The sequence below is a fragment of the Mesoplodon bidens genome, assembly GCF_964165515.1.
Source record: "Mesoplodon bidens genome assembly, chromosome: 9".
Classification (NCBI taxonomy): domain Eukaryota; kingdom Metazoa; phylum Chordata; class Mammalia; order Artiodactyla; family Ziphiidae; genus Mesoplodon; species Mesoplodon bidens.
In genome coordinates this window covers 106,643,514-106,669,285 of record NC_138166.1, presented here as the reverse complement: position 1 = coordinate 106,669,285, position 25,772 = coordinate 106,643,514, and the positions used below count along the sequence as shown (strand labels likewise).

Here is a 25,772-nt window from a genome sequence, read left to right as displayed (position 1 = left end):
GAGCTCATCCCCTTGCCCCTGTCTTTGCCCTCCTGGCTTCTGGTCCAGAGCAAGTCTTAAAGGATGTTCTGAGACCCCACTCCGTGGGGAGAGTTGAGATTTTGAGATAGCAGTTCCTGCGACCAAATGAGAGAGGGACTTGACGTGGCTGCTGGTCGGGAGCTGCGTCTGGGTCCGTGGCTCCTGTGCCAGAGGCACTGGGTTTTGAGCCTTTCTGCTTCTTTTCCTAGGCAGGTGGGTCTGCCTGGCCCTTGGCTGCAAGCAGACATCCCAGACCTGGTCTCGGTCCTCCGTGGGGCACGCCCAGCCCACTTGCCCGGGGAACCGCACTCGCTGCACCTGCCTGTCTGTGGCCTGCACCCCCGTGGCCTCAGGACCTTGTTCTGCATTCCTGTTCCATTTATGATTCACTGGCACAGAGATGCATTTTCGGTTTTGTCTGTTTGCATCCTATCTCCCATAGCTGCTAGGAGCAGGGGTAGTGAGCAGAAGCATGCACTCACTGCGCACCGTAACCCACAGCACTCTCGTCTGTGTCATCCTGCGAGAAAGGAGTCACCTGACAGTCTTGGGCTGGTGACTGACGCCTCCTCTCCCTCAGGAGCCTTGGTCCCACCAGGTGGCGCTGCCACCACTGTGATACCTTGCAGCTTTTAAAGGTTCCGTAAGGAGCCATTTCATTCATTTTTACGTGTATTTTATTTTTTTTTATTTTTATTTTTTTGGCGGTACGCGGGCCTCTCACTGTTGTGGCCTCTCCCGTTGCGGAGCACAGGCTCCGGACGCGCAGGCTCAGCGGCCATGGCTCACGGGCCCAGCCGCTCCGCGGCATGTGGGATCTTCCCGGACCGGGGCACGAACCCGTGTCCCCTGCATCGGCAGGCGGACTCTCAACCACTGCGCCACCAGGGAAGACCCTCCCATGTATTTCAGAGCCAGAAGGAGCCGCTAGTTGTTACAGCTCTGCCTCCCATTTTCCAGGCGAGGAGCCTGGCTCTCAAAGACAATGATGTGCCCAGGATCTCGTAGCTAATTGCCAGAGCCAGGTAAGCCCCACCAGCGTGCTTTACAGGCATCTCAGGATGACAAACTTGCCGAATAAGGAGGCTTCTTCTAAACTAGAGGTATAGCCAAATCTAAACACAACAAAATACTTGCAGTAAAATTATTCTTATAAGATTAAATGGGTCATGGCCCATTACTTCAGTTATTATTTTACTAAACTATCTCAATATCACAAAAATATTTAGACCATCCCTTGAATTTAATTTTTCAGTAGCAGCCAATAATTTCCGTTTCTTTACTCTTTCACAGATGGACTTGTAGGAAAATATCCAATAGAAATAAGATAAACAGAGTATATGGTATAAAGTGATTTAACAAGATAGATAGTTAATGTTAATTTGGATAAGACAAGACTAACCTCTGAGCCGTTTACTATAGGTGCTCTTAACATGTGTATTCCTGGAAAAGGCTGTGAAAGGCAATCCTCACTTTCATGCAGACAAAATGCTATACAGAGGGCTCTGCTCCTGACTAAGTATTTCATAGAAATTGCTGGCAGACTTAGCTGAGTGTGAGTGACACATGGAGTAGCCCCCGCAGGAGGAGCTGTGCTCAGGGGCCCCTTTCCCATCTCCGGGAACTGGCCACCCCATGCATCTGCTGTGCAGTGAGAGAAGCAGACACAAAATGCCACATAGCATGTGATTCCTAGGAAATGTCCAGAACAGGCAGATCCACAGTGGCCTTGGGGCCAGCTCGTGTTCCTGCCTTCTCAACACTCTCCCCTGGGCCCCTGGGTGCACACGGGACCCGTCCCCACCTCCAGAGAGCCTGAGCGGGCTGGTCTGGGGAGGCCCAGGCTGGATGTCAAGGACTCCGGGGTGACTGTGGTGTGACTCAGGGGTGAGAACTACTGTTGTGGGGTGCGGCTCCCTTCCGGAGGCTTCCTCAACGTCCTGCTGCCCGTGAGCACTGCCCAGGGGTGTGGGCCGTGCAGATATTCCCACACCAGCCCTGCCTTCCCACCCGAGTTAACTCGGATTCGAATCCCCAGCTTGGCATATCTGTGTTGGTACTCACGCTGGTGAAATTTGTTTATAACAGCTTTATTGAGATACAGTTCGTATACTATAAAATTTACCCTTTTAAAGTGTACAATTCGCTGGTTTTTAGCATGTTCATGAGGTTGTGTGCAACCATCACCACTGATCTCAGTTCATTTTCATCACCCAGAAGGAACCCTGCATCCATTAGCAGTCACCCCATGTCTGTCAGCCCCTGGCAACCCCTAACCTACCTTCTGTCTGTGGATCTGCCTGTTCTGGACATTTTGTACGAATGGAATCACTCTGTATAGCCTTTTGTGTCTGCTTTTCTCACTGGGCATCGTGTCTTCAAGCTCATCCACGTTGTAGCCTGTGTCAGAACTTCATTCCCTCTAAGGCTGAAGAATATTCCACTGTCTGGATGGACCCATCTTGTTTGCCCATTTGTCTGTTGGTGGACATTGGGTTGTGTCCAGTTTCGGTGGTGCTGGTGCTCTTTGAGGGGACAGTGATCACGTCCTATGTTGGACATCTGGCTGGGAAGGATGCTGGCAGGGTGCCTTCCCCCACCCAGGCCAGGCTCGCTCACCGTGGGCTCAGCACTATTGGTTCTATGCTCGTGCCACTCAGGTTTCCTCTTTCTCCATCTTTTCTGTGATCGACTTCTAACCTGCACATTAGGATCACCTGGGGATCCTAATATTAGTTAAAAACACTAATGCTCGCTGTGTCCCCCAATCGTCTGACTTAATTGGTCTGCACAGGTATAGGTTCATGGTCTCATAAGCAGCTCACTAAATTCCAAACTGCAGCTTGGCTGAGCATGCTTTGCTTGGGCCATCTATCTCGCTGTCCTCTGAGTTACCCATGCAGGAGACCCCCACCCAGCTCTGCGGTGGTCTCCCCGGGAAGAGCTGCCCCGTGCCCAGAGCCGGGAGGAAGATGAAGGCGGACAGCTCCCCTTTCCCCTCATCTTCCCAAGGTCATCATGGCAGGTGGGTGTGCAAATGGCGCCTACAGAGGGGCGCCGTCTTCACCGTCCCCCCCCTCCCCGGTGTTTCACTCGGGTCTCTCAGTCTGGGGCCCAGTCCCCAGGGTAGGGCAAGGGTGGGCATCGGGCTTCCAGTTACTTCTGCTTTTTCTTTCACTGTTGTTCAAATACATCCACGTTTCCCAACCTCAAACTTTTACTGACAGAGACAGTACAGTACAAAATCACAGAAAGAAGGACGTATTTCTGCACGTGCCTCCTCTTTAGCCCTGAGCCCGCCCCCTTTGGGCTGTGGCTTCAAAACCGCCTTGTTTTATCATTCTCAGGAGACAGGACCACGAAGAGTGGACACAGGGATGGAAAAAGGGAGGAAAGGGAGCAGGTTCGGCCCCCGGGAGGGCGTGAGCACCCGCAGCCCGTCGGGCATGCAGGCAGCTGAGGGTTCCGAGGCGGGAGTGGACGCCTAGGACGGGGTGACCGGCTCCAGAGTGAAGACGGGGGCCTGAGCTGGGGCGTGGCATTCGGGGACCGCAGGGAAGCCGGGGCTGCGAGGAAAGGCGGCGGGGTGGGGGGAGATGGAGGGGCGCGCTAACCGCCCGGGGACACGGCCGGCCTCTCCACGCGCCCGGTGGGGCCCTCCGGCCTTCCTGCTGCAAGCTTCCTGACAGACCAGGACCACCCCCAAAGTCTCTGCTTTCATGTTGTTGAAATGACAGTATTTTTGATCTCATGGGTTTAGTGAGGTACGTGGTTAAGTTCATTTCACCTGTTTGTTTTCATTTTTGCTAGTGAGGTCCCTGGGGTCACAGCTGCAGCTGTGGCTCCCGTCATTTTGCCATTGGACAGCACTGTACTGGGTCAGCGGTGACCATCCTCCCCCTCCCCAGACCGCCAGTTAGTCCAGAATCCCCTCCGGACCTTTCCAGCCTGAGGGAAGGCGGCTGCAGGGCTGCATCCTCACAGAGAGCGGCTGGGCAGGAGGGGACAGGGTTTTGCTGGCGAGGGCCTGGGGGTTCCAGGGCACAGCGGAAGGATTTCTGACGTTGGGGTGGGTGGGGAAGGGCTAGCACGGGGCCTCGTGGGGACCAGGGCTGGGAGGTGGGCTGCAGCTTTGCGTGGCGGCCGGCTTGAACAGGGCAGGGGCCCAGGGCACCTGCATCACAGCCAGGCCTTCACAGCAAAGCCCAAAGCCTCAGGACACGGGGTGATGGGCTCACGCTGGACCCCTGGGGACAGTCTTCCTCCAGGGCCTGACTCCAGGTGGAGGACAGGCCTGGGGTGAGCCTGGGGCCTTTGTTCCTTGACCCTGGTGTCCGAGTGGGCCCATGGCCCCCATCTTAGAGATGCATTCTGTATTCCTCAGTAGTTTATAAACAGTTCCCGAGACTTTTCCAACACAGTTCATTCTTATTTGGCTGACTGGTGTAACGGTGAGGCCTGGATTTATGGATCTGATTGTTTCCATAAACTGAGTGAGTGCAATCTGCAGCTCTTCAAGGTGTGGGAGAAACATAAAGCAAGCAATAGAAGATTTTATTTAAAAAAATTGTATTGGCAAAAGAGCCTTGAAATAAGAGTAACTGATATAATTAATAGCAATTCAGTGTATCTGGCTAAAGGTTTTTTGGAAACCGAGAAATGATTTTAAGTGACTGGATAAAAATTCTTTTTGAAATTCAGGTGGTTGCCAAGTTTTTGAACAAAAATTGAAGGAAAGCCCAATCAAGTTATTAGCTGATACAAGTTAAATTCAAAGAAATTGATGATAGATCAGTATGTGATTTTTGGCATTTATTAAAATACATTCAAGGAATAAGGTACATTGCTATTAAATTTATTTTTCATTTCTGTCTGCTTTTTTTGGTGTGAACAAGTTTTCTCAGTATTTACATCTATAAACATAAAATATCAGAATAGAATATTTATTCTTAGAAACATAAATTGATTGAAAAAATAGTCTTAACCATAGCATTAAGAGGTGTGTTTCAACAAAATTTTAGTTTTATATTTGATAAGTACCTATCAAATTTATAATCAGTTTATATGGCTTTGATCTATTTTTATCCCTAATTAATAAAAGTGTGAATCTAGAGCATTTTGGTCACGAGATATTAAATATGTATCTGTATATACGTATGTGTATTTATTTATATATATATTTGCTGGAGACATGGTCCATAGAAGCTGCGTAGCAAAAGTAGCTATTGGGCCTCCCTGGTGGCGCAGTGGTTGAGAGTCCGCCTGCCGATGCAGGGGATGCGGGTTCGTGCCCCGGTCTGGGAGGATCCCATATGCCGCGGAGCGGCTGGGCCCGTGAGCCATGGCCGCTGGGCCTGCGCGTCCGGAGCCTGTGCTCCGCAACGGGAGAGGCCACAGCAGTGAGAGGCCCACATACCGCAAAAAGAAAAAAAAAAAAAAAAAAAAAAAAGTAGCTACTACGTTAGGACAGAATTATGTGGGAAACGTGGAATTGACATATGCGTTCACGAACACTCATCGTCCAATTGCTAGAGAATTCAGACGTCGCTTGATATATATAAAGGATGATGTCACAGTTCTATTTTGAGTCAATCTTTATGTCAGAGATTGCATCCATTTCAGTCATTTAAGGCAAGACAAATTTTGATGTCAGACTAAAATGTGTCAGGTTCCAAGCTCGCGTAGAAGAGGCGGGGCCCGGGCCCGGGCCCGGGCCCGGGAGTGGTGGGCCTTGGGGGAGGGGCTACGGTCGGGGCAGGGCTCGGGCGCGGACTGGGAGGCGGGGGCGCGCGCCCTCCGGAGGCCCCGCCCAGACGCTTCCAGTTCTCGCGAGGGCGGCGCGTGATGACGCGCGGGCTGGCGGAGCGCGTTGAGGGCGCCGGCGGGCGGGTTTGAATCTGGTCCGAGAGCGGGAAACTGCGGGTCCCGGGGACGAGGTGAGCGCCGCGGTGCCGGCCCGCGAAGGGCTGGGGGCAGGGGCCCGGGAAACAGCGGGGTCGGGCAGGTCGGGCCCCTAACACCACAGCCTCCGCATGGGCCGTGGTCTGAGCCCGCGGCCCGGCTGGCGGCTCTGAGGTGGCCGAGGAGGTGGGCACCGGGGCCGGGAGCGCGCCACACTCCACGCCTTCCCTCCAGGACTGAATTTAGAGGATATCCAGCCTGGACCCGGGACTGCCACTGGACAGGACCCCCAGCCTGGGCTGGGAACTGACCCCGTATGGGACCCCCTGAGCCCTGGACCTGGGACTGACCCCAGACGGGACCCCCCGAGCCCTGGACCGAGGGCTGACACCGGACAGGGCCCCCAGTTCTGGACCCGCGACTGACCCCACACAGGACCCCCTGAGCCGTGGACCTGGGACTGACCCCGGACAGGACCCCCCGAGCCCTGGACCGAGGGCTGACACCAGACAGGACCCCCAGTCCTGGACCCGCGACTGACCCCAGACAGGACCACCAGTCCTGGACCCGCGACTGACCCCAGACAGGACCCCCAGCCTGGACCTGGGACTGACCTCAGAGAGAACCCCTCCAGCCCTGGACCAGAGGCTGACCTCAGAGATCAGTTCCCTGAGCCTCCGTGCTCTGGGAAACCTGTCCTCAAGTATCTCTCCTACGTCTGAGATGAATGGTTTGTTCCAGGTGACGAGGGTTTTCCATGGTGACAGTGTGACAGGGATCTCTTTTTAAGGCTCATCTTAATTCAGTGCCAGACCTCCTGTGTGAAGAGCGCAGTGCCATGGGGACGGTAGCTGCGTGCTGGGATGATCTCTCACCTAGACGGCAGCTCTGGCTGGAAGGGTGAGGTCTTGTGCACATGGTAGCGCATCACTTTGAGAGAGAGAGATTGCGCGTAAGTTAAGAAACTAGTAACTCTTGAAGAGCTACAGTCAGAGAGACAGTGGGGAGTGTGACAATAAGTGTGGTAGTCTAGTGGCAGTGGATTACTGTGGTTAAGACCAACATGCCAAGAACTACACTTGGAAATAGAGCAAACCAGAAAAGTTAGCAGAATCACAAAAAATCAAGGAGGGTCCCCAGTTTAAGGTATATGATTCCATGCAGTTGATTGCACCTTTTTGGAATATTGTTTATTTAAACTCTTGAATTGGTACTAGCCATTATCACTCATCAGGCTTGTTGCTGGTGGCCCTCCTGCCCGCTTAGCCAGTCACAAGTTATGCTCATAGCTCAGGCATCTGAGTTGAGGGATGAGGTTGCCACACTTCAGTGGTGCTTATGTGGAGAAGTTATTTTCTATCCTTGTTGGTTTAATTTAAATGCTAAGATCTTGGGGTTCTGTTTTTAAGATGACTATCCCCATAATTATTGCCGTTGGTACCAGTAATTTTCCATATTGCTCTCCTTGTGACTGCAGAAGGTTTTCACTTATTTTTGAAGTGAGCGTACTGTTACATGTATGTTCCATCATTTTGCTCTTACTTCATTGGGCTGATGTCTTTCAAACCGGGGACTGCTAGCACTAGGCGGTGTAAATGGAAAATAGGATTTGTTAGGGGAAACACGGGCCTGGAGGGAGGTTGCACACGGTCCCTGAGCTATCGTCCCGCAGGGGTGGGGAGGAGGGTGCTGTCGTTGGGAGCACCTGGTGCGCACCCTAACGAGCTCCCAGGTAAGCCCAGGGCCACAGTCTGCGTAACAGTGTGACTGTGACAGGGATTTTCTTGATGGAGGAATGGTGCTTTAGGAAGGAGAGTCTTCAGGACTTAGCAGCTGGGCCCGGTCTGTTCTGAGCTGACTCAGACCTGAAGGAGCATGTGGCGAAGGTGCTGAAAAGGGGGAGGAGGTGAGCCTCCTAGAGCTGTCGGGTTTCTCTTTCCTTGGCTGATAACTTCGTTAACATTCGAAAGAAACACGATGTTATGTTGATACTATTCTCAGTAAAGAAAACACGGAAGTTATTTATTTTTTAAATTAATTTTTATTGCAGTATAGTTGATTTACAATGTTGTGTTAGTTTCTGCTGTACAGCAAAGTGAATCAATTATACGTATACACATATCCACTCTTTTTTAGATTCTTTTCCCATATAGGTCATTACAGAGTACTGAGTAGAGTTCCTTGTGCTATATAGTAGGTCCTTATTAGTTATCTGTTTTATACATAGTAGTGTGTATATATCAATCCCAGTCTCCCAGTTTATCCCTCCCTCCCCTTTCTCCCTTGGTAGGAAAGTTATTTTTTAGATATTATAACTTGTTTATGTCAGAATATTGTTAGAAACTGTCTATCATAGGTGGTACAGGGATTTTCTTGCAGTTTTGAATACTAACTAACGTACCAAATTACATCTTGTAGGAAAAGGTATATTTGTGAATGCAAGTTTCAATATGATTGTGTTTTTTACTAGGGTTACAGAATAAATGCCATATGAAAAACAGTTTGATCTGTCATGGAAAAACGTGAGACATTTGTACAAGCAGTGTCTAAGGAGCTGATTGGAGAATTTTTGCAATTCATTCAACTTGATGTAAGTTTTTTTTTTTTTTTTTTTTTTTTTTTTTTTTTTTCTTTTTGCGGTATGCGGGCCTCTCACTGTTGTGGCCTCTCCCGTTGCGGAGCACAGGCTCCGGATGCGCAGGCCCAGTGGCCATGGCTCACGGGCCCAGCCGCTCCGCGGCATATGGGATCCTCCCAGACCGGGGCACGAACCCGTATCCCCTGCATCGGCAGGCGGACTCTCAACCACTGCGCCACCAGGGAGGCCCTTGATGTAAGTTTTATGTTTAGCTTTATTGTGTTTGTGACTGTTAATGTAAGACATTTTCCTAAAATCATTATATCCACAAATGAAATATAGTCATCTCAGTGAATCCGTAGGGACCAAGGTTTATTTAAAAAAGTAACACAAAACTATACTCAGATAGACCTGCTGATGGGCAACTACTCCCAAATGGTATTCCCTCCTTTCTTTTAAGAGGGTTGCTGTAAGGATGCTAAGTGGTGTAATGCAGTGTGCTTCTAATTACTTAAGTCTTTGCTAACCTCTTGCTACGTGCGTGGCACAGTGAGGAAGACATCCTTTTTGTCCTCGGTTATCTCCCGGGTTGTGGTGGATTCAGGCGTGAAACTACAGCAGGGTAAGGGCTAAGCTGGGACAAGGATGGGGAGGGACAGGGTAGTTTTATCAGGGATCTGAATGGGCTGCGTGGAGACTGGGGGAGAGAATTCTGGACAAAAGGGAAAGACAAAGACCCTTGAGCAGCTTGTGTGAGCAGAGGAGGCTGGTAGGAGAAGTGGCCTTGGAGGGCCCTGGGGGGCTGCCCCGCCCCTTGCCTAGTGAGGAGCCGTGCCAGTTCCCACCTGCCCCTCCTCTCCAGCGTTCTTAGTCTTCCCGTATTCTTTTTGCATCATTGGAGAGTCAGTTGCAGGCCATGTCTCATTATCCTTCAGTATTTTCCTGGGTTTTCCTAGAACATAGACACTGCTGTAGAGTCACAGTAAAACCTTCAAAGAGGGAGCTGGACGGTCACCTGCAGGGTGTTTGCGGGTCTTTTTGCCCAGTCCTGTATCACACTCTGTGCTCCGCTGTCCGACTTGCTGGTCTCTTTAATCCAGAGAGTTTCACAGCATCCCGTTTCATGACTGATGGTCTTGAGAAGTGCAGGCAGCAGTTCTGTGGTCTGTCCTTCCTTTACCCTTGTTTGCTGATGTGGTTAAGTTTGTTTATGCGTTTTGGAGGAACTGCATGCATAAGTGGTGTTACGACCTCCTCACTGGGTAGAAGTAGTTGACGATTCTTGCCTGTATCGATTATTACTATGATAGCTATAAAATCGTGATTTCCCAATCCCATATTGCTTCTGTATTTATTCGTTGCTATTATCAGTATGGCCTTGTTAATTCTTATCTTATTCAAAGGGTTATTATCCCTTACTGTCGCTATTTCGGTGCTCAGATTGTACCAGATTGGATTCAGGGACAAAGTCATGGCCCAAGTTAGGTTGGAGACCAGAAACTCAGCATACAGGCCTTGGCGTGGATGCATTATTATTGTTGTTGCTTTTGTTATTACTTTAGCTCTAGCATACTTTTGTAACCTAATTATAGACCTGGAGATGGTGGACGTCTGGATGGATTGATTTCAGGGAGGGTTTTTGCTAAGTGGGTGAAGATTAGTTCAGCAGGACTGACTGGGGGGAGGAGGAATCTGCTACTTTCTGTCTGATAACCCCTTTACTTTTCCCTTTTAAGAATGGACTTTGAAAACTACAGCCAAACTCTTGAACTTGTAACTAAGTTACTGCATAAACTTTTCGCCAAGGATAGAACTAATTTTTTGTATTTGGAATGTAACAAATACATTCCAAATGTTGCTATTTATTTTGCAGAAAGATGCTTCTGACCCTTTCAACTTAAGTGAATTGCTGGATGAATTGTCAAGGAAACAGAAAGAAGAGCTATGGCAAAGACTCAAGAATTTATTAACAGATGTGTTGGTGGAAAACCCGGTGGACGGGTGGCAGCCAGGGGAAGCCCCCGATGAAGGCAGTATGGAAACAGAGCAGGGGTCAAAAATGGTAGCACTGGTCTTTCAAAAATCAATTTCCTTTTTCTTTGTTAAAAAATAATTGTTTTTTGTGTATAATTGAATTTTAAGTTAAGGAAAAATGTAAAGGTAGAAGTCAAGAATATCAGAAGTCTGTTTAATGTAGTTTTACCCTTTTCTGATCCTACCACCATTAACCTAGTATTCAGTGTTGCTGTTTCAGACTGCTGACTTGTGTTCAGCTTTAATTCACTTTTTAGAGTAAGTGTCAAATGTGGCTTGATTTTCTTTTACATTTAAAAATTAAATTTTAAGTTGATTTTAATTTACTTGTACTCTGATTTTTTTTCATTTATAGAAAAAAAGCATAGAAATAATTCATGCAATTACATCTGTGATTCTTGCTTCTGTGTCTGTTATAAATGAAAGTGAGAATTATGAAGCCTTACTGGAGTGTGCTGTTATATTAAATGGTAAGTTGACTCAGCTACAATGTGGCGTGTGTGTGAGTGGTGTCTGAGTGACACTTGGTACAAGGGAGCTCTCAGCAGCGGAGAATCAGAACTTTGCAGTCAAGCTCTTGTACTTCAGCTAAAAAAAAATGAGCAAAAGAGCATTCTTTTAGGGGCTATCCTGAGTAATTATTTAATGTAAGCCACATATAAATGTTTCACATGGTGAAAATGTGCCTTACTGAGCAACTGACTGCTGTTTAGGGGCTTTTAGAGATGTCTTATTTGACCTTCAGAACCAAGAATAAGAGCTGATAAAGAGGAAGCAGTCTGATTATAAATTTCTCAGCTAGTGATTACTGCCAGACATTTCAAGTTAGCCCAGCATTTGTGACATTGCATTTTTTTCTTTAAGTATGTTATGAACATGACCTGAGGAATAACTGTTGACTCTTAGGGGAGTTTTACTATACTAATATTTATATCATGGTACTTTTCAAATTTTAACTAAACTGTAAAACTGTAGTTATTAATTTAGTGGGAACACTAGTCTGAATTAATGAGAAGATCTGATTTTGTAATATTATATGTGCAAAATTATAGATATAAAAGATGCAAAAGTAACTTTTAGTAATGTTCTTTAAGAAAAATATCCCAAGTACCCTCACCTCCACTGTGTGAATCTGATTAGTTCCATGTGACAGATTCTCAGCGCCACTTGGTTTATGTATCTGTTTAGTATGCTGTTTTATTAAGAATTCTTGTGTTGAAATAATGTGTCTTATTAAGAAGTTACCCTAATCAGTATGAAAGTAGCTCCCAAATGCTTGTGGATGTTACCACCAGTTTATCTTCAGTCTCCCTACATGCTTTATAAAATGATGAGTGCTAATATTGTGCATCAATCCCCATTAATTCAGGAATTTTACATCAGAGTAATGGCATTCGGATGTCTGTGGATTACAGTTATGAGCACGTTATCAGTATTTTAAATTAGTTCTTGAGCTCTTCTGTTAATAACAGTACTGTAGCTTTTGTATTCATTATAATAGTTGCTTTTACTGTTTTTCACCAGTGAGCCAGAACTTGAGGCCAACAAACTGAGGGATGGTTGTAGTGTGTTGCTGGTTACTAGGCGGGGCCTTGCTCTACTGCTGAGTGTTGCCCTGGGTGTCTCTACACTCAAATTTGGAGCCCAGCGTCTGCCTCTTGTAGATTAGGAGTTTGGACAATAGGCCCTCTCTGGGTCTTCCAGTTCTAAAATTCTCGGTTCTATTGGGTCTGCTTTTATAACAGTGGAGAACAATTTTTCAATTAACACCATTTGTTTCCCATAAATAATGTGTACAAGTCTTTGGCAAGTTAACCATAAACTAATGTTTGCTTGGCAAACCTTTTAAGTCATAGCGCTCTACACGGTTGAATATGGACTAACGCTGGTTCACTTTACTCATTGCGCAATGACTGCTCCATTGTAGGTATTTTGTATGCGCTACCTGAGTCTGAACGAGAGCTACAGGGCTCCATCCAGGATCTGTGTGTGATGTGGTGGGAGAGAGGCCTGCCTGCCAAGGAGGACATGGGGAAGACTGCTTTCGTCATGCTGCTGAGGAGAAGTCTCAAGACAAAAACAGTGTGTTCGCTTTCTAAAGTACTTGCTGAGTGTTACTTGAAAGTGCAGGTGTTTATACCAGTTATTAATTGTGTTTGCTTGCGAGAGTCCTGGCCCAGTGGCTTTCAGTTAGGTTTCAGGAGGATATTCAGAGGTGGGCAGTTGAGGGTAGGCAGAGGCTCCACTTGTGTGGTCGTACGCAGGCTTTCTCCCCGTCTTCCTCTGTATGTGGCTTTTGAAAGGCTGTCCCCATGGTGGGAATTGCTCAGGGAAGGACAGAAGGGGGTGGGGTGGTCAGGGAGGGCCTGCAGACCTGAGGGGGCGCTGGGCAGGAGGGCAGCCAGGGTGGGGCTGTGGACTGCAGCCCAGGCCTGAGGAAGCTTTGGCGGGGCCAACAGAGGGCATGGTGAGGGTTGGGTGTAACTTGGGCTGTTTCTCATCCTTCAGTCTTTGGTATACAATTCAGAAATCCAGAAAAAGAGCAGTATTTTTCCCTGATCAAACAACGGCAGATACTTATGTTCATCTTAGAAAATTGGGCAAATGAAGAAGAGGGAAAATGAGGAAGAGAAAAATCGTCCGTAATCCCACAGCCAAGGTGACCCTTGTGATTCTAGGGATCTTTAGGGATTTCTCTGACCGCCCCCCTCACATCTTTACTTACTTGTCACAGGTTCCTACAAAGGTACCTACAAAGTGAAATTTGTAGGTCAGTGGCTTTGAACTTGGAGCTCTTGGTACACATTGCCAACAGCTTTCTATAAAGCTCGCAGCTGGTCACGTTCTTACCACCTGTGGGAGAGTCCGTCTCACTGTGGCCTCCCAGGAGCAGTCAGTTTTATGGCAGAAAAGAACCTTTTTGGCTATGTCCTCAGCTAGTGCTCTGACTTTCTCTGCTGGCCATAGGAGTGATTTGAAAAATCCTGGTTTGTGTCAGAACTTAGCCTTAAGCCATCATTGCTTTGCCTTTTTAAAATCCATTTTCACTGCCCTTTTTGTTCAGCTTTTAAATCAAGACTCTATTTAACATCTTCCTTATGTTCTACACCAGTGCCTTTACCACAGTAGCCGCTAGCCACACGGGGCCATTTACATTTCAAGTTAAGAAAGTTAAAGATGTGTTTCCTCAGTGGCACCAATCCCAGGTCAGTTGCTCCATAGCCGGGCGAGGCTGATGCTCCACACTGGTCAGCGTAGACTCATCCTCATCGCACAAAACTGGTGAACAGCACACTGTCTATCAACATCTCTGCTTGCTTTTGCCTAGGTTTTAAGAAAATGTTCTCTAGAGCTCCATTTGCAAATTTTAAGATGTTTTCTCTTGTCATTATTTCTTTTTTTGATATAAAATTGTCTCATAGTTGTTTTGAAATGTGACTTTACCCTTTGTAAAAGAAAAACTCAGACGTTTTTCTTTTCATGTCATTCCCAGGGTGCAGACATCTGTCGGCTATGGCGTATCCATCAAGCTTTATATTGCTTTGATTATGATCTGGAGGAAAGTAGAGAAATTAAAGACATGCTGCTTCAGTGCTTCATAAATGTTAATTATATCAGAAAAGAAGAGGTAAATGGTTTTTCTTTTTTGGTGTGTTTGTGAACTGCTTTTTAATGGAAGTTTTTCTTAAGTTCATGTGTCTGCTGTTTGCATCATGCTCAGTGTATTAATAAAAGAGTCAGCTTAACTATCAAGAGCTATTACAGTTTTTGAAAATTCATTTTTACTGCATGGCAGCGTTAAGCAAACGTTTTCCAAGTCCTTGCGTACTTCATCATTAAATCAGAAGGTAACAGGTGGCTGTGTGAATCCTGGGGGAACCATGATTGCATTTTAAATTAAAAATGAATAAAAATAAGGTTGAGCAAGCACTTCCCCATGGATCTGACCCTCTGCCCTAATTCCAGGTTAATTGGCATATTACTCAAACCCATCATCACACAGTATTCTTGGTTTCTTTTTCCTACCCATCCAATAAATCCAGAGAGAGGCTTCTGGCCCAGTGCTGCATTGTCCACTGGTGGTGACTCCCACATGTGGCTATTGAGCAAGCTCATGAAATATGGCCAGTCCAGTTGTGGCCTTGAGTGAAAACTACACACGGATTTGAAACTTAATACGGGAAAAGAATGTTAAATATCCCACTAATAATTTTTATATATTTATTACATATTTAAATGATATTTTGGATATATTGGACTATATAAATATATTATTAAAGTTAATTTAATCTTTTTTTACTTTTATTAATGTGGCTACCAGAGGATTAAAAATTGCAGAGTGGCTTGTCTGGTTCTCTTGGACACGTTGGTCCATTGTCTTAGGAGTTTTCTGGAGTTGTTGTAGATCGACTGTATCTCCATGCCGGGGATGCAAAGCACATTTTTTTTATTATAGAACGTAGCCTTCTTCTGATTACTTGTGGCCTGGCAGACCTGACTGGAGGCAAAAAGAGGCAGTTGTCACCCCCCGAAGGATGTGTGGGGAAGGACCTCCAGGGGGGGGCCCTAAATGAAGAGTTTGCTCAAGGTTTCACCCTCACAGCTGGCCAGGGGAGCGAAGGATTTGACCCCAGTTTGCCCACTCCCCACACACAGTCTCTGCTGGCGAGGTTAAAGGGCTGTACCAGATGACTGGCCACACTGGCCAAGACCTTCAGCTCTCAGGGTCAGAAAGGCTGTGTTCAGACCCCTGTTTGTCCACTAAGTAGGTGGTGACCTTGATCACACTCCTTTCAATCTCAGTATTTCCTTCTGTAAAATAGGAACAGCAGGTGCCCTCTCCCAGGATTCCCTTGAGCGGCACACGAGGCCATTCATAGAGCTTTTAGTGCCTGCAGGACAGGAAGTGCCCTGACTGTGCTCTTGCTACTCTCCCATCATCATTGTTGGGAAGATGCTGGATGCGTGGCCTCTGCCCTGAGTATCCCAGGGTTGTTGTGAAATTTGGGAGAGTAAAGAAGTTAAGAGTGGATTCAGATAAATAAACTTTATTTATATTGACTTATACATAGCAGTGGATGAAGCATGCTTGTCTCACACATACATATGTGCAGGTGTAGACATAAATATACACGTGTGTGTCTTAAAGCTCTCTTTTTAAATTGATGTGCTCTTTTGAATTTAACATATCTAAACTTAGTTTCCTAATCAGTCATTAATTTGGTCATGTCAGTTTCCAGTCATTCTTGGTAAACAATAAATCTCTTCTATACTCTACTGGCAAGTTACTTCCAGTAAATACTTTTTTTTTTTTTTTTTTAATTTATTTGGCTGCACTGGGTCTTAGTTGCCACAGGCGGGATCTTCATTGCCACATGTGGGATTTTTAGTTGCGGCATGCACGTGGGATCTAGTTCCCCGACCAGGGATTGAACCTGGGCCCCCTGCATTGGGATCGCAGAGTCCTAACCACTGGACTGCCAGGGAAGTCCCAGTAAATACTTTTTAAAAAACTTACGTGTTGCAAGCATGGTTACCCTGCATTTTGTATCAAAGTGTGTTGTGCGTCTGTAGGACTCCAGACACTGGTGTGCTGGTAAGCAATGACAGGTGATGGTGCCCTTCACAGGGAAACTCTGGGCAGATGTATTTTATTCCCCCTGTAGAGAGTAAATATAATCTTGCTTTTTAGGTTCACATGTGTAATCTAGTAGTATGCATAAAAATTAATATTACATTATATATGTATGACACTTATAACTACATATAATATATGGGGACTATATGTATTTGAAAATTCTACCTTGGCAAATACTTAGCCTCTTAACTTCACAAGCCCTCGGTTTTGTCTTTTATAAAAGATAAAGTGATGTTCAGTTCCATTCCCACCCCAAGGTGCTAGATTTCAAGCATTCTTTGATTTTAGGTTGTGGAGGTATCAGGACAGAGCCAGAGTGAAATGCTGATGCATCGTTTAACTTGCCTGCTGGGCTGTGGGGTAGCTATCTGGGTCACCCTGTGGTCGGACAGGAGTAGCTCAGAGGTGCCTGCTGCTCCGCCCTCCACGGGGAGCCTCCCACCTTCTGCTGCTGCCCAGCTCGGTCCCTCCGAGGCTCCCGCCGCCATCCCCACACAGGACTGCCACCCGAAGCACTGTGCTCAAGTGCAACTTCAGTGTGTAGATTCTAACTTAGAAGTATGGATGCTTCCTTGTTGGGTGTAGCAAACTTCAGTGTTACTACACTTTCAAAGAATGTTTGTTTTTTGGTTCCTGGGAACTTTTTATTTGGTTGCAATTTTAACATTATATTCTATTTTTTTAATTTATAGGGAAGAAGATTTCTTAGTTCTCTCTTCAACTGGAATATAAATTTCATTAAAATGATCCATGGGACCATTAAAAACCAGTTACAAGGATTACAAAAGTAAGTATTAAGGGTAATTAATATTTTGTGCTTAGTGTGGTTTTGAAAGTTTCTATGTGACCTGACTTTTAAATTATATTAATGTATTAGGAGTTTTAAAAATGATCTCTTAAACTATTATTTATTATGTACTGTTGTATCACTGGATATTTTTTTTCCTTGCTATAGGAAACCATTTTTTTTCCATAGTGACACTGAAATTAAGATTTTACTTTGTGTTAGTTCTTTAAACAGTCAAATTATTTACCAGTTAAATTTCAGCTTCAATCATAGTAAAGCCCATGTCACTAGCACTTCTGATACCTTTGGACGTAATGTGTACTGTGTGATTTCCCGTGGACTGAGCTATGTGGTTGGTGGGAAGAGCCCTTGGGGAAGGGGCTTGGAAGCATGCTCTTGCCCGAGCTCCCAGCCTCTGGGCCCTGACAGCATTTGGAGCTATCTGCTGGATTCACGGCCAAGTACTTAATCTGCTCCGGGGCTGAAGGAGGCTACATTAAAAAAAAAAAAAAAAAAAAAAAAAATTAATTAATTAATTAATTATTGGCTGCATTGGGTCTTCATTGCTGTGCACGGGCTTTCTCTAGTTGCGGCAAGCGGGGGCTACTCTTCGTTGTGGTGCACGGGCTTCTCATTGTGGTGGCTTCTCTTGTAGTGGAGCACGGGCTCTAGGCACATGGGCTTCAGTAGTTGTGGCACACAGGCTCAGTAGTTGTGGCTCTCGGGCTCTAGAGTGCAGGCTCAGTAGTTGTGGTGCATGGACTTCGTTGCTCCACGGCATGTGAGATCTTCCCGGACCAGGGCTCAAACCCATGTCCCCTGCACTGGCAGGCAGATTCTTAATCACTGCACCACCAGGGAAGCCTGAGGCTTCATTTTAAAACTGAATCCTTGTGTTTGCTTTGGCAGCACATATACTAAAATTGGAATGATACAGAGAAGATTAGCATGGCCCCTGTGCAAGGATGACACCCAAATTCGTGAAGTGTTCCATATTTTTTACAGATTGCCAACAAACACATGAAAGGATGCTCAACATCACTAATCATTAGAGAAATGCAAATCACAACTACAATGAGATATCACCTCACACCAGTCAGAATGGCCATCATCAAAAAATCTACAAACAGTAAATGCTGGACAGGGTGTGGAGAAAAGGGCACCCTCTTGCACTGTTGGTGGGAATGTAAATTGATACAGCCATTGTGGAGAACAGTATGGAAGTTCCTTAAAAAACTAAAAATAGAACTACCATATGACCCAGCAATCCCACTACTGGGCATATCCCCTGAGAAAACCATAATTCAAAGAGTCGTGTACCACAATGTTCATTGCAGCACTATTTACAATAGCCAGGACATGGAAGCAACCTAAGTGTCCATCGACAGATGAATGGATAAAGAAGATACGGCACATATATACAATGGAATATTACGCAGCCATAAAAAGAAACGAAATTGAGTTATTTGTAGTGAGGTGTATGGACCTAGAGACTGTCATACAGAGTGAAGTAAGTCAAAGAGAAAAACAAATACCGTATGCTAACACATATATATGGAATCTAAAAAAACAAACAAACAAAAAAAAAACGAATCCTCAAACTCTTGAGGTGGGCCTGGTTACATCAGGCAGCTGTGTAAGTATTGAGCTGGGATGTGATTCTGGATCTCTGATTGTTTACTAGAATGCTTTCTCCTGTTCCCTCATTTGCAGAATATTTGGGTTGAACCAGCAGATTTTCCTAATTATGATTCTAAGTCAACCCTGGTATTTTAGGGCTCCCTGTACCTGAGCGAATTAGTCCGGAAAGTCCAAAATGACTTCAAGTCAAAAAGTATACTTATATTTAAAGGTTTTTTACTTAAGAATTCGGTTCTGGGCTATGTGTCATAGTTTTATAGGAAATAGTGAAGCTCTGGGGAAGCCTGACTGAGAAGGAAGAAGTGGTTTGATGTCTCAGTCCTCCTCCTCTGCACTTTGTTTTCTTCTTTCTGCTGCAGGTGGATAACATATCTCTGCTTTGCAAAGTCCAAAACAGTTTCTTCTTCCCTAGGAGAGGAGAGTTCCTGAAATGATACACATTAAAAATATAATTCTTCTGACTTGCATTAAAATTTTTTGATTTTTTTCTTCTAGATCTTTGATGGTACACATTGCAGAAGTTTATTTCAGAGCTTGGAAAAAGGCTTCAGGGAAAATATTAGAGGTATTTCCTTTTCGTTTTATGAAATGTTAATGTTTTTATTGTGTTCTGGTTACTAAATAAGTAGCTACAGTAGGGCCATTTGAAACCTGTGCTGATGCTTGTCTGTCATGCTGAAGCCCACGGTGAGCGTCCTCCACGCACATTCAAGGTCATGTCCGTGCCTGAGCACAGCCTCAAGATGCCTGTGACTCACTGTGCTGTGTAGTTTTAGTGGAATCAAGACTTTTGCCCCAGGCATTTTGGCAGCTCTAGACCTGTAGTGCCCAGCCACATGTGGCTGCCGGGCCTCCGAAACGTGGCCAGTCCAAACTGAGCTGGGCTGTAAATGTAAGAAACTCACCAGACTTGGAAGACAGTGTGGAAAAAGAAGAATGTAAAATATCTCATGGTTATTTAAAAAAGAATATTGATTGCATGTTGAAATGATAGTGTGTTGGATACATTGGGCTAAACAAAATATATTATTAAAACAAGTTTACCTTTTTCTTTCTCTGTTTTTAATGTGGCCTCTAGAAAGTTTAGAGTTGTGTTTGTGGCTTGCGTTCTGTTTCTTCTGGCCAGTGCTCCTCGGGACCCTCAGGCCACCTCTTTAGCAACATCGTTTGAGAATTTAAAGACTGTGTTTGAATACACCTAACCTTTAATGACTGTAACACCTACATTCTGGCTTTGTTAATTCACAGTCACAATTAAACATTCACAGGCTCTTTTGGAAAAAAATCAAAAGAAAGTGTCTTTGTCTGATATCCCTTATGTTTTTCTCATGCTAGGTTCTTAGATGTGTTTTTTTCCTTCTGAGGGTAAAATTTTTACTCTTAAGTCATAAAGGGGTCTTTCCTCCTGGGGGAGCAGGCCCTGGACTGGTGGGGGTGGGGAGAGGGGAGGTTAACCACTGGATGTTTGGAGTTTATTTCTGCCCACTCTACTCTCCTGCCCAGCTTAAGCTTTGGTTAACTATACTGGGGTCTGTCTCTGACATCTACTTCTAGAAAACTAAAACTTACCACTTCTATTCCTCTGCTGACAACTTGTAGAATAGTTTTACTATGTATAATTTTTGGGGGAAATGGCAGAACCGGGACATTGTTATGCATTTTTTTGCATTGCTTTATTACTGCATGAAACTTGTTCACAGGAAGGAGTCTTTGTTCCCCTTTTCTCCAATAGTGGTTTAACAAATAGGAGTTTGTAATTTAAACTTTAATTTTGACTAGACCTGTACCAAGTTAGTACCAGCAGTTTGCACTTCTCAGGTTCACCCCCTTCCCTCTCTTCCCTCTGTCCTTTCAAGTTTTTAAAGCAAATTCCAGACGTGACACCTTATTTATGTGTACTTCAGTATGCATCTCTAAAAAGTATGGCTATACAGTGCCATTATCATACTTCACAAAATTAACAATAATTCCTGCATATTTAAAAAATTAATTGAGGGGCTTCCCTGGTGGCGCAGTGGTTGAGAGTCCGCCTGCCGATGCAGGGGAAACGGGTTCGTGCCCCGGTCCGGGAAGATCCCACATGCCGCGGAGCAGCTGGGCCCGTGAGCCATGGCCGCTGGGCCTGTGCGTCCGGAGCCTGTGCTCCGCAATGGGAGAGGCCACAACAGTGAGAGGCCCACATACCGCACAAAAAAAAAAAAAAAAAAAATTAATTGGGTCATATTTAAATTTCTCTGCTTTGTTTAAAAAATGTCTTTTTATAGTTTTTTTTGGAGTCAGGATCCAGCAAGTCTCCCAATTGCATTTGCTTGTTACAGCATTTAAATCTCTTAGAGCGTTCCTCCCTCTTCTCTTTAAAAAAAAAAGTCTGCCATTGATAATGTTGAAAAGCCTGGGTCAGTTGCAGGATGTCCATGTTCTGGTAGTTAGCTCTCAGGGGTCAACTTCTGTGGCCCAGACACTTGCCTGGCAGTGCCGTGTGTCTCCTGTGTCATCGCAAGTCAGGCAGTTCAAAGGTAATGGAGAAGAGGTAAAAGTGTTCTTAGCAAGTTTTCCTTATCTCCTTCCCTAAAACCATGGAATCCTGAGTATGGAGGCAGAATGCAGGCTAACACACCAGGCCTTCACTGTCCTGGCTTGAACGAGGAGCTGCCCACATCCCCGCCCCTTCCCCGCCCCTCTCTGTGGCAGCCCTGAAAGGTGGTGTTTTGGTCAGTTTGGAATCATGGCCCCCACCTTAGAGGTAGTTCATTGTCAGTTCTTGGGGGGGCTCTTGGAACATATCCAGTCTTCTGAGATTATCAGGATGACTCAGGAGAGGGTACTCCCCGGCCCCCCTCAGTCTCTGAGCCCTGTCTGGCTTGAACCAGGCTCCAGTGCCCTGCTATTTAGCACAAATGTGATATTTCATCAAATAAGACAAAGGAAACTAAAAGTTCTCTCTGGTATATGAAGATGAAAGGAATTCTAAGAGGTGTAGACTTAAAGTCGAAAAGCTCTGATGAAAGGATCCAGGCTTTTTCCCTCATGAAATAGAAGATGAACAGATCAGACGGTCCTTTTGTGCTCTAACCGCTGTACTGCCTATTCTGCCGTCTGTGGGAATGCGCTCACCCAAGTTCTCGCTTTGGGGTGTCGTTGCAGGCCATCGAAAATGGCTGCATCCAGGACTTCTTGTACCACGGGGTCCACCTTCCTCGGAAGTCTCCGGTGCACACCAGAGTGCGCGAGGTGAGCCACACTCTCACAGCACTTTTGAAAATCATGTCTCATCTTTTTTGTTTTCAGATAATTGTTTTTGTGAAATTTTGTCAAGCTTTCACAGGCATCTGTTAAAAGGATTTCTCAGAATCTTGATACTTGGCACCTGGGACTTTTACCCTGCCACCAAAGTTTTGATTAGGAAAACAAAGGTCTACTGTTAAGAATCAGAACTTTATTCAAACAACTTTAATTAAATTATTCGACATAAAAATGTATAGAATCGTCACTTCCTTACTGCCACTACCACTGTTTTCAAAAAAAGAGGCTATTCAAGATTATTTTTTATTTACTCTCATACATTACATTTCCACTTTGTATTCTGCAAACCAAATTGAGTAAATGCTTTGATAGTTTCTCTTGATACAATTTTATTTTTAGGAGGTAGTCTCAGAATTTAGATATGGATTTTATCCTCATGTTGTACATGATCTGACTAAACAAGGCTCTGCTGTCAGTGTGGTTATTACACTGATAGGAGTTGGCTAATCACAGTGATCCTGGAGAAGGAATCGGGAGGTCTGGTCTGTGGTGTTGATCAGTGTCCTAATCCAGGGGCAACGCCTTTGCTTTCTGTTAGTATTGGCAAATGTGTGTCAAGCTAAGGGAAGAAAGGCTACCTCTTTATTTTTTTGTATAGTGAAACTATTATTTGTAGGACATAAATATACTAATTATATTAAGTTTGAATGGACAAAAAACATTTCTTTTATGTTTTTGATGATTTACTTTGCATTATCCAAAGATAAAGAACCAGGGATAAATATATCCACGTGCCCCTTCCACCCCCCCAGCACACACACAATCCCAGGTGCTTCATAAGCTGTAGGACAGTTGGGGTCACTTACTTCATGTGTATGATTTGGCATTTCAGATTCTATTTAATCGTAAGGAATAAGATCATGTTAAACTGTACAGATGTGTGATGTAGTTGCTTCACTCTTGGACCAAATAACTAAAGACTTTTTCATACCTGATTTTCTGCTGTGGTAGTGTGAGTGATTAAGTTGTTGTAAGTATAGATATCATCATTTGTTAAATTTATGGAAAAAATGCACAGAAGGAATTGAAAGGTAGAACATTAGATTTCACTTTTCAAATGAAAGGTATTCCTGGACTCCAAGTAATTGTTCCTACTGCTTATAACACATTATAGCTTCTTTCTCAAATCCTTTTTTTGATAAATATCAAATTTACCTGCTAAGTCATTTTATTGCTATATTGAAAGAAGCTTCAGGAAATACCTTAGGAGTCATTTGAAAGTAAGAAATTGGGGCTTCCCTGGTGGCGCAGTGGTTGAGAGTCCGCCTGCCGATGCAGGGGACACGGGTTCATGCCCCTGTCTGGGAAGATCCCACATGCCGCGGAGCAGCTGGGCCCGTGAGCCATGGCTGCTGGGCCTGCGCGTCCAGAGCCTGTGCTCCGCAACGGGAGAGGCCACAGCAGTGAGAAGCCCACGTAATGCAAAAAAAAAAAAAAAAAAAAGAAAGTAAGAAATCGTCATGTCGTTGATGAAAATCTTCTAAAATCAGGTAGTAGTAATAGTTGCACAACTCTGAATATACTAAAACCCACTGAACTATACACTTTAAAAGAGTGACTTTTATGGTATGTGAATTGTATCTCAGTACAGCTGTTTAAAAGCTTTCTATGAAGTGAGTATACCATTGATAACAAATTAATATGTACACAGAAAAACAAATGATAGACTAAAATCTCCTAAATGAAAAATTAACAATCAGAAAAAAATAATCCCCAGATTGTAGTTCTTTTAGGGCAAAATTGATTCAAGTTTGCTTAAAGTATAATCTGTAGTTTTATAGCCTAATTTAAAAAATTTTTCCATTTTTCATCAATATAATTTTAGCTCCAAGAGTTGTGAATTAAGGAAAAAGGCAACATTGATTGTTTTGTTGGGGACAGGAGTCTGTGAAGAGTTGCCAGAAGATTCTGGCTGGTTAAAAAGGGAGTAGAAGAGAACAAAGGGATGGAACTAAAAGAGCAGAGTGTGTTGTCTGATTATCCACGAGTTTGGCGATGAACTTGACATCTAAGTTACGTTTCTACTGGAAAGGATCACTAGGCAGTGACACGTATTTGAGATAAAGTCACCCCTCGGGATCTGCGGGGGATTGAGTACCAAATGCACGGATGCTCCAGTGCCTTATACATCCTCGTACACCAGTAACTAATACAGTGTAAATAGTTGTAAACACTATGTAACTATTATGTAAATAGTTGCTAGTAAGCAGCAAATTCAAGTTTTGCTTTGAAACTTTCTGGAATTTGTTTTTTTTCCAAATATTTTCTATCCAGGCTTGGTTGAATCCACAGATGCAGAATCTGTGGATATGAAGGGCTGACTGTATATCCTGTTTTTGAATGCCCAGTGTAGGTTCTTAAAACAAAAGACGGTTGTAGCCAGTGCATTGTAGAACCAGAATGGGTTGTAGAAAGCACTTAGGCTGACTCCTTTTTCATTTGGCCCTGAAGGTCAGAGGTGTAAGTGACTTTTTATGAGGTTTTGTGGCTACTGGTAGAAGAGTAGAAGCTGGAACCCAAACCTTTGTACAGCCCAAGGCCGTGGGTCTTTCTCTCCACCATAGATGGCTTTTGCATGATTTCCATGTTCCGTGCTGTCAGCCTGTCTTTCCACTGTGGTTCCTGTTAGAAAGAATTGTCAAGACTTATGAATAAGGTGCAGCCTATGCTCCCTGTTGTTTCCTCAAAGTAGGATCTTAAATGCTTTTTGGAAAACACCAGTGTTACCATTCTTTTCTTCTTTTCTTGGCTCTTAGCTGCTGAGTTATTTTCATCGTCAAAAGGAAGTTCGGCAGGGAGTGGAAGAGATGCTTTACAGATTATATAAGCCCATCCTTTGGAGAGGATTAAAGGTACACCTCTTAAATAGTCTCTCTCTGTTTAGAATGCTAATTATGCTTTTGAGCTTAACATACTCTTAATTCAGAATTGCAGTAAGGCACTAAAAGTAAGACTCGAGGCTGGGAATGCTGTGAGATTTTGGGTGAATATTTTATTCTTTTATTAAAAGCATTTCTTAAACTGGGAATCTGAATTGGTTTAGTGTGGACTGCACAGCTGGAAGGAGGGTAGTCATGCTAATAAGTAAACTGGCAGAGCTGGGCTGAACCGTCCTGGTCCTCAGGACCTCCTGCTGGTGACTGGGGGACAAGATGACAGCACTCTGAGGAGTGGTCAGACGAGCACACGGGTAATTTTCAACACAGGTGACTCTGGTGTTGGGAGCGGGACATGATGGTCACTGTTTCTTAATGACACAAGATGGGCTTTGAAGCAAGGTGACATCTTTTAATATCTGTCGACATGGAGCTGGGAGTTCAGCTTCACTTAAGGAAGGTCTCACAAGTTTGGTTAATTTAAATATTACAGTTGTCTTTAGTTTGTAGATAAGTCTGTATTGAGACACGAGAAGCATTACTTTAGGAATTCTACACTGAAGCCTTTGAATGTCAGCTCTTTCTTTGGATTCTGAAACTCTTCTTTCAACCATTCCAGGCCAGAAACTCGGAAGTCCGGTCCAATGCTGCACTGCTGTTTGTTGAAGCATTTCCTATTAGGGATCCAAACTTTAATGCCATTGAGATGGATAGCGAAATTCAGAAACAATTTGAAGAACTCTATGTATGTATTTCATGTGGTCGAGCTCCTTAAGCCTTCAGCTCTATCTGGGCCTCATGTGGGTCCTGGCCATCCCCCCGTAACTGCCCTGTGCTGACCCCAGATGGCAGGCTTTCCAGATCTTGACATTCTTCAAGGAAATCCATTCTCTCCCTGGTACCTTCTGTGACAGTGTGGACTCGTAGTCTGTTTCCTCTTCGTCTCAGTCTCCTTTAGAACATCTAATCGTTTATTGTGTGTAGTTTTCAGCG

General features: G+C 44.8%; 1 protein-coding gene across 5 annotated transcripts in view; it reads left to right on the top strand.

Annotated features, from left to right (window-relative positions):
• NCAPG2 (non-SMC condensin II complex subunit G2) overlaps window positions 1-25,772 on the top strand; it is a 278,460-nt gene that overhangs the window by 208,621 nt on the left and 44,067 nt on the right. For 3 of the 5 annotated variants that reach the window (XR_014016653.1, XM_081244082.1, XM_081244079.1), the window contains exons 1-11: window positions 5,850-5,957; window positions 8,393-8,512; window positions 10,374-10,562; window positions 10,890-11,004; window positions 12,462-12,616; window positions 14,028-14,162; window positions 16,865-16,959; window positions 19,096-19,165; window positions 21,745-21,831; window positions 24,660-24,755; window positions 25,399-25,524. Coding sequence is in view for 4 of the 5 variants with exons in the window: in XM_081244082.1 (XP_081100208.1) it covers window positions 8,435-8,512; window positions 10,374-10,562; window positions 10,890-11,004; window positions 12,462-12,616; window positions 14,028-14,162; window positions 16,865-16,959; window positions 19,096-19,165; window positions 21,745-21,831; window positions 24,660-24,755; window positions 25,399-25,524 (1,146 nt within the window). In the remaining variant the exon portion in view is untranslated. Of the gene's footprint in view, window positions 1-5,849; window positions 5,958-6,712; window positions 6,875-8,392; window positions 8,513-10,373; window positions 10,563-10,889; window positions 11,005-12,461; window positions 12,617-14,027; window positions 14,163-16,864; window positions 16,960-19,095; window positions 19,166-21,744; window positions 21,832-24,659; window positions 24,756-25,398; window positions 25,525-25,772 lie in introns of those variants that run through there. The other 2 variants (XM_081244080.1, XM_081244081.1) reach the window with 2 other exon arrangements.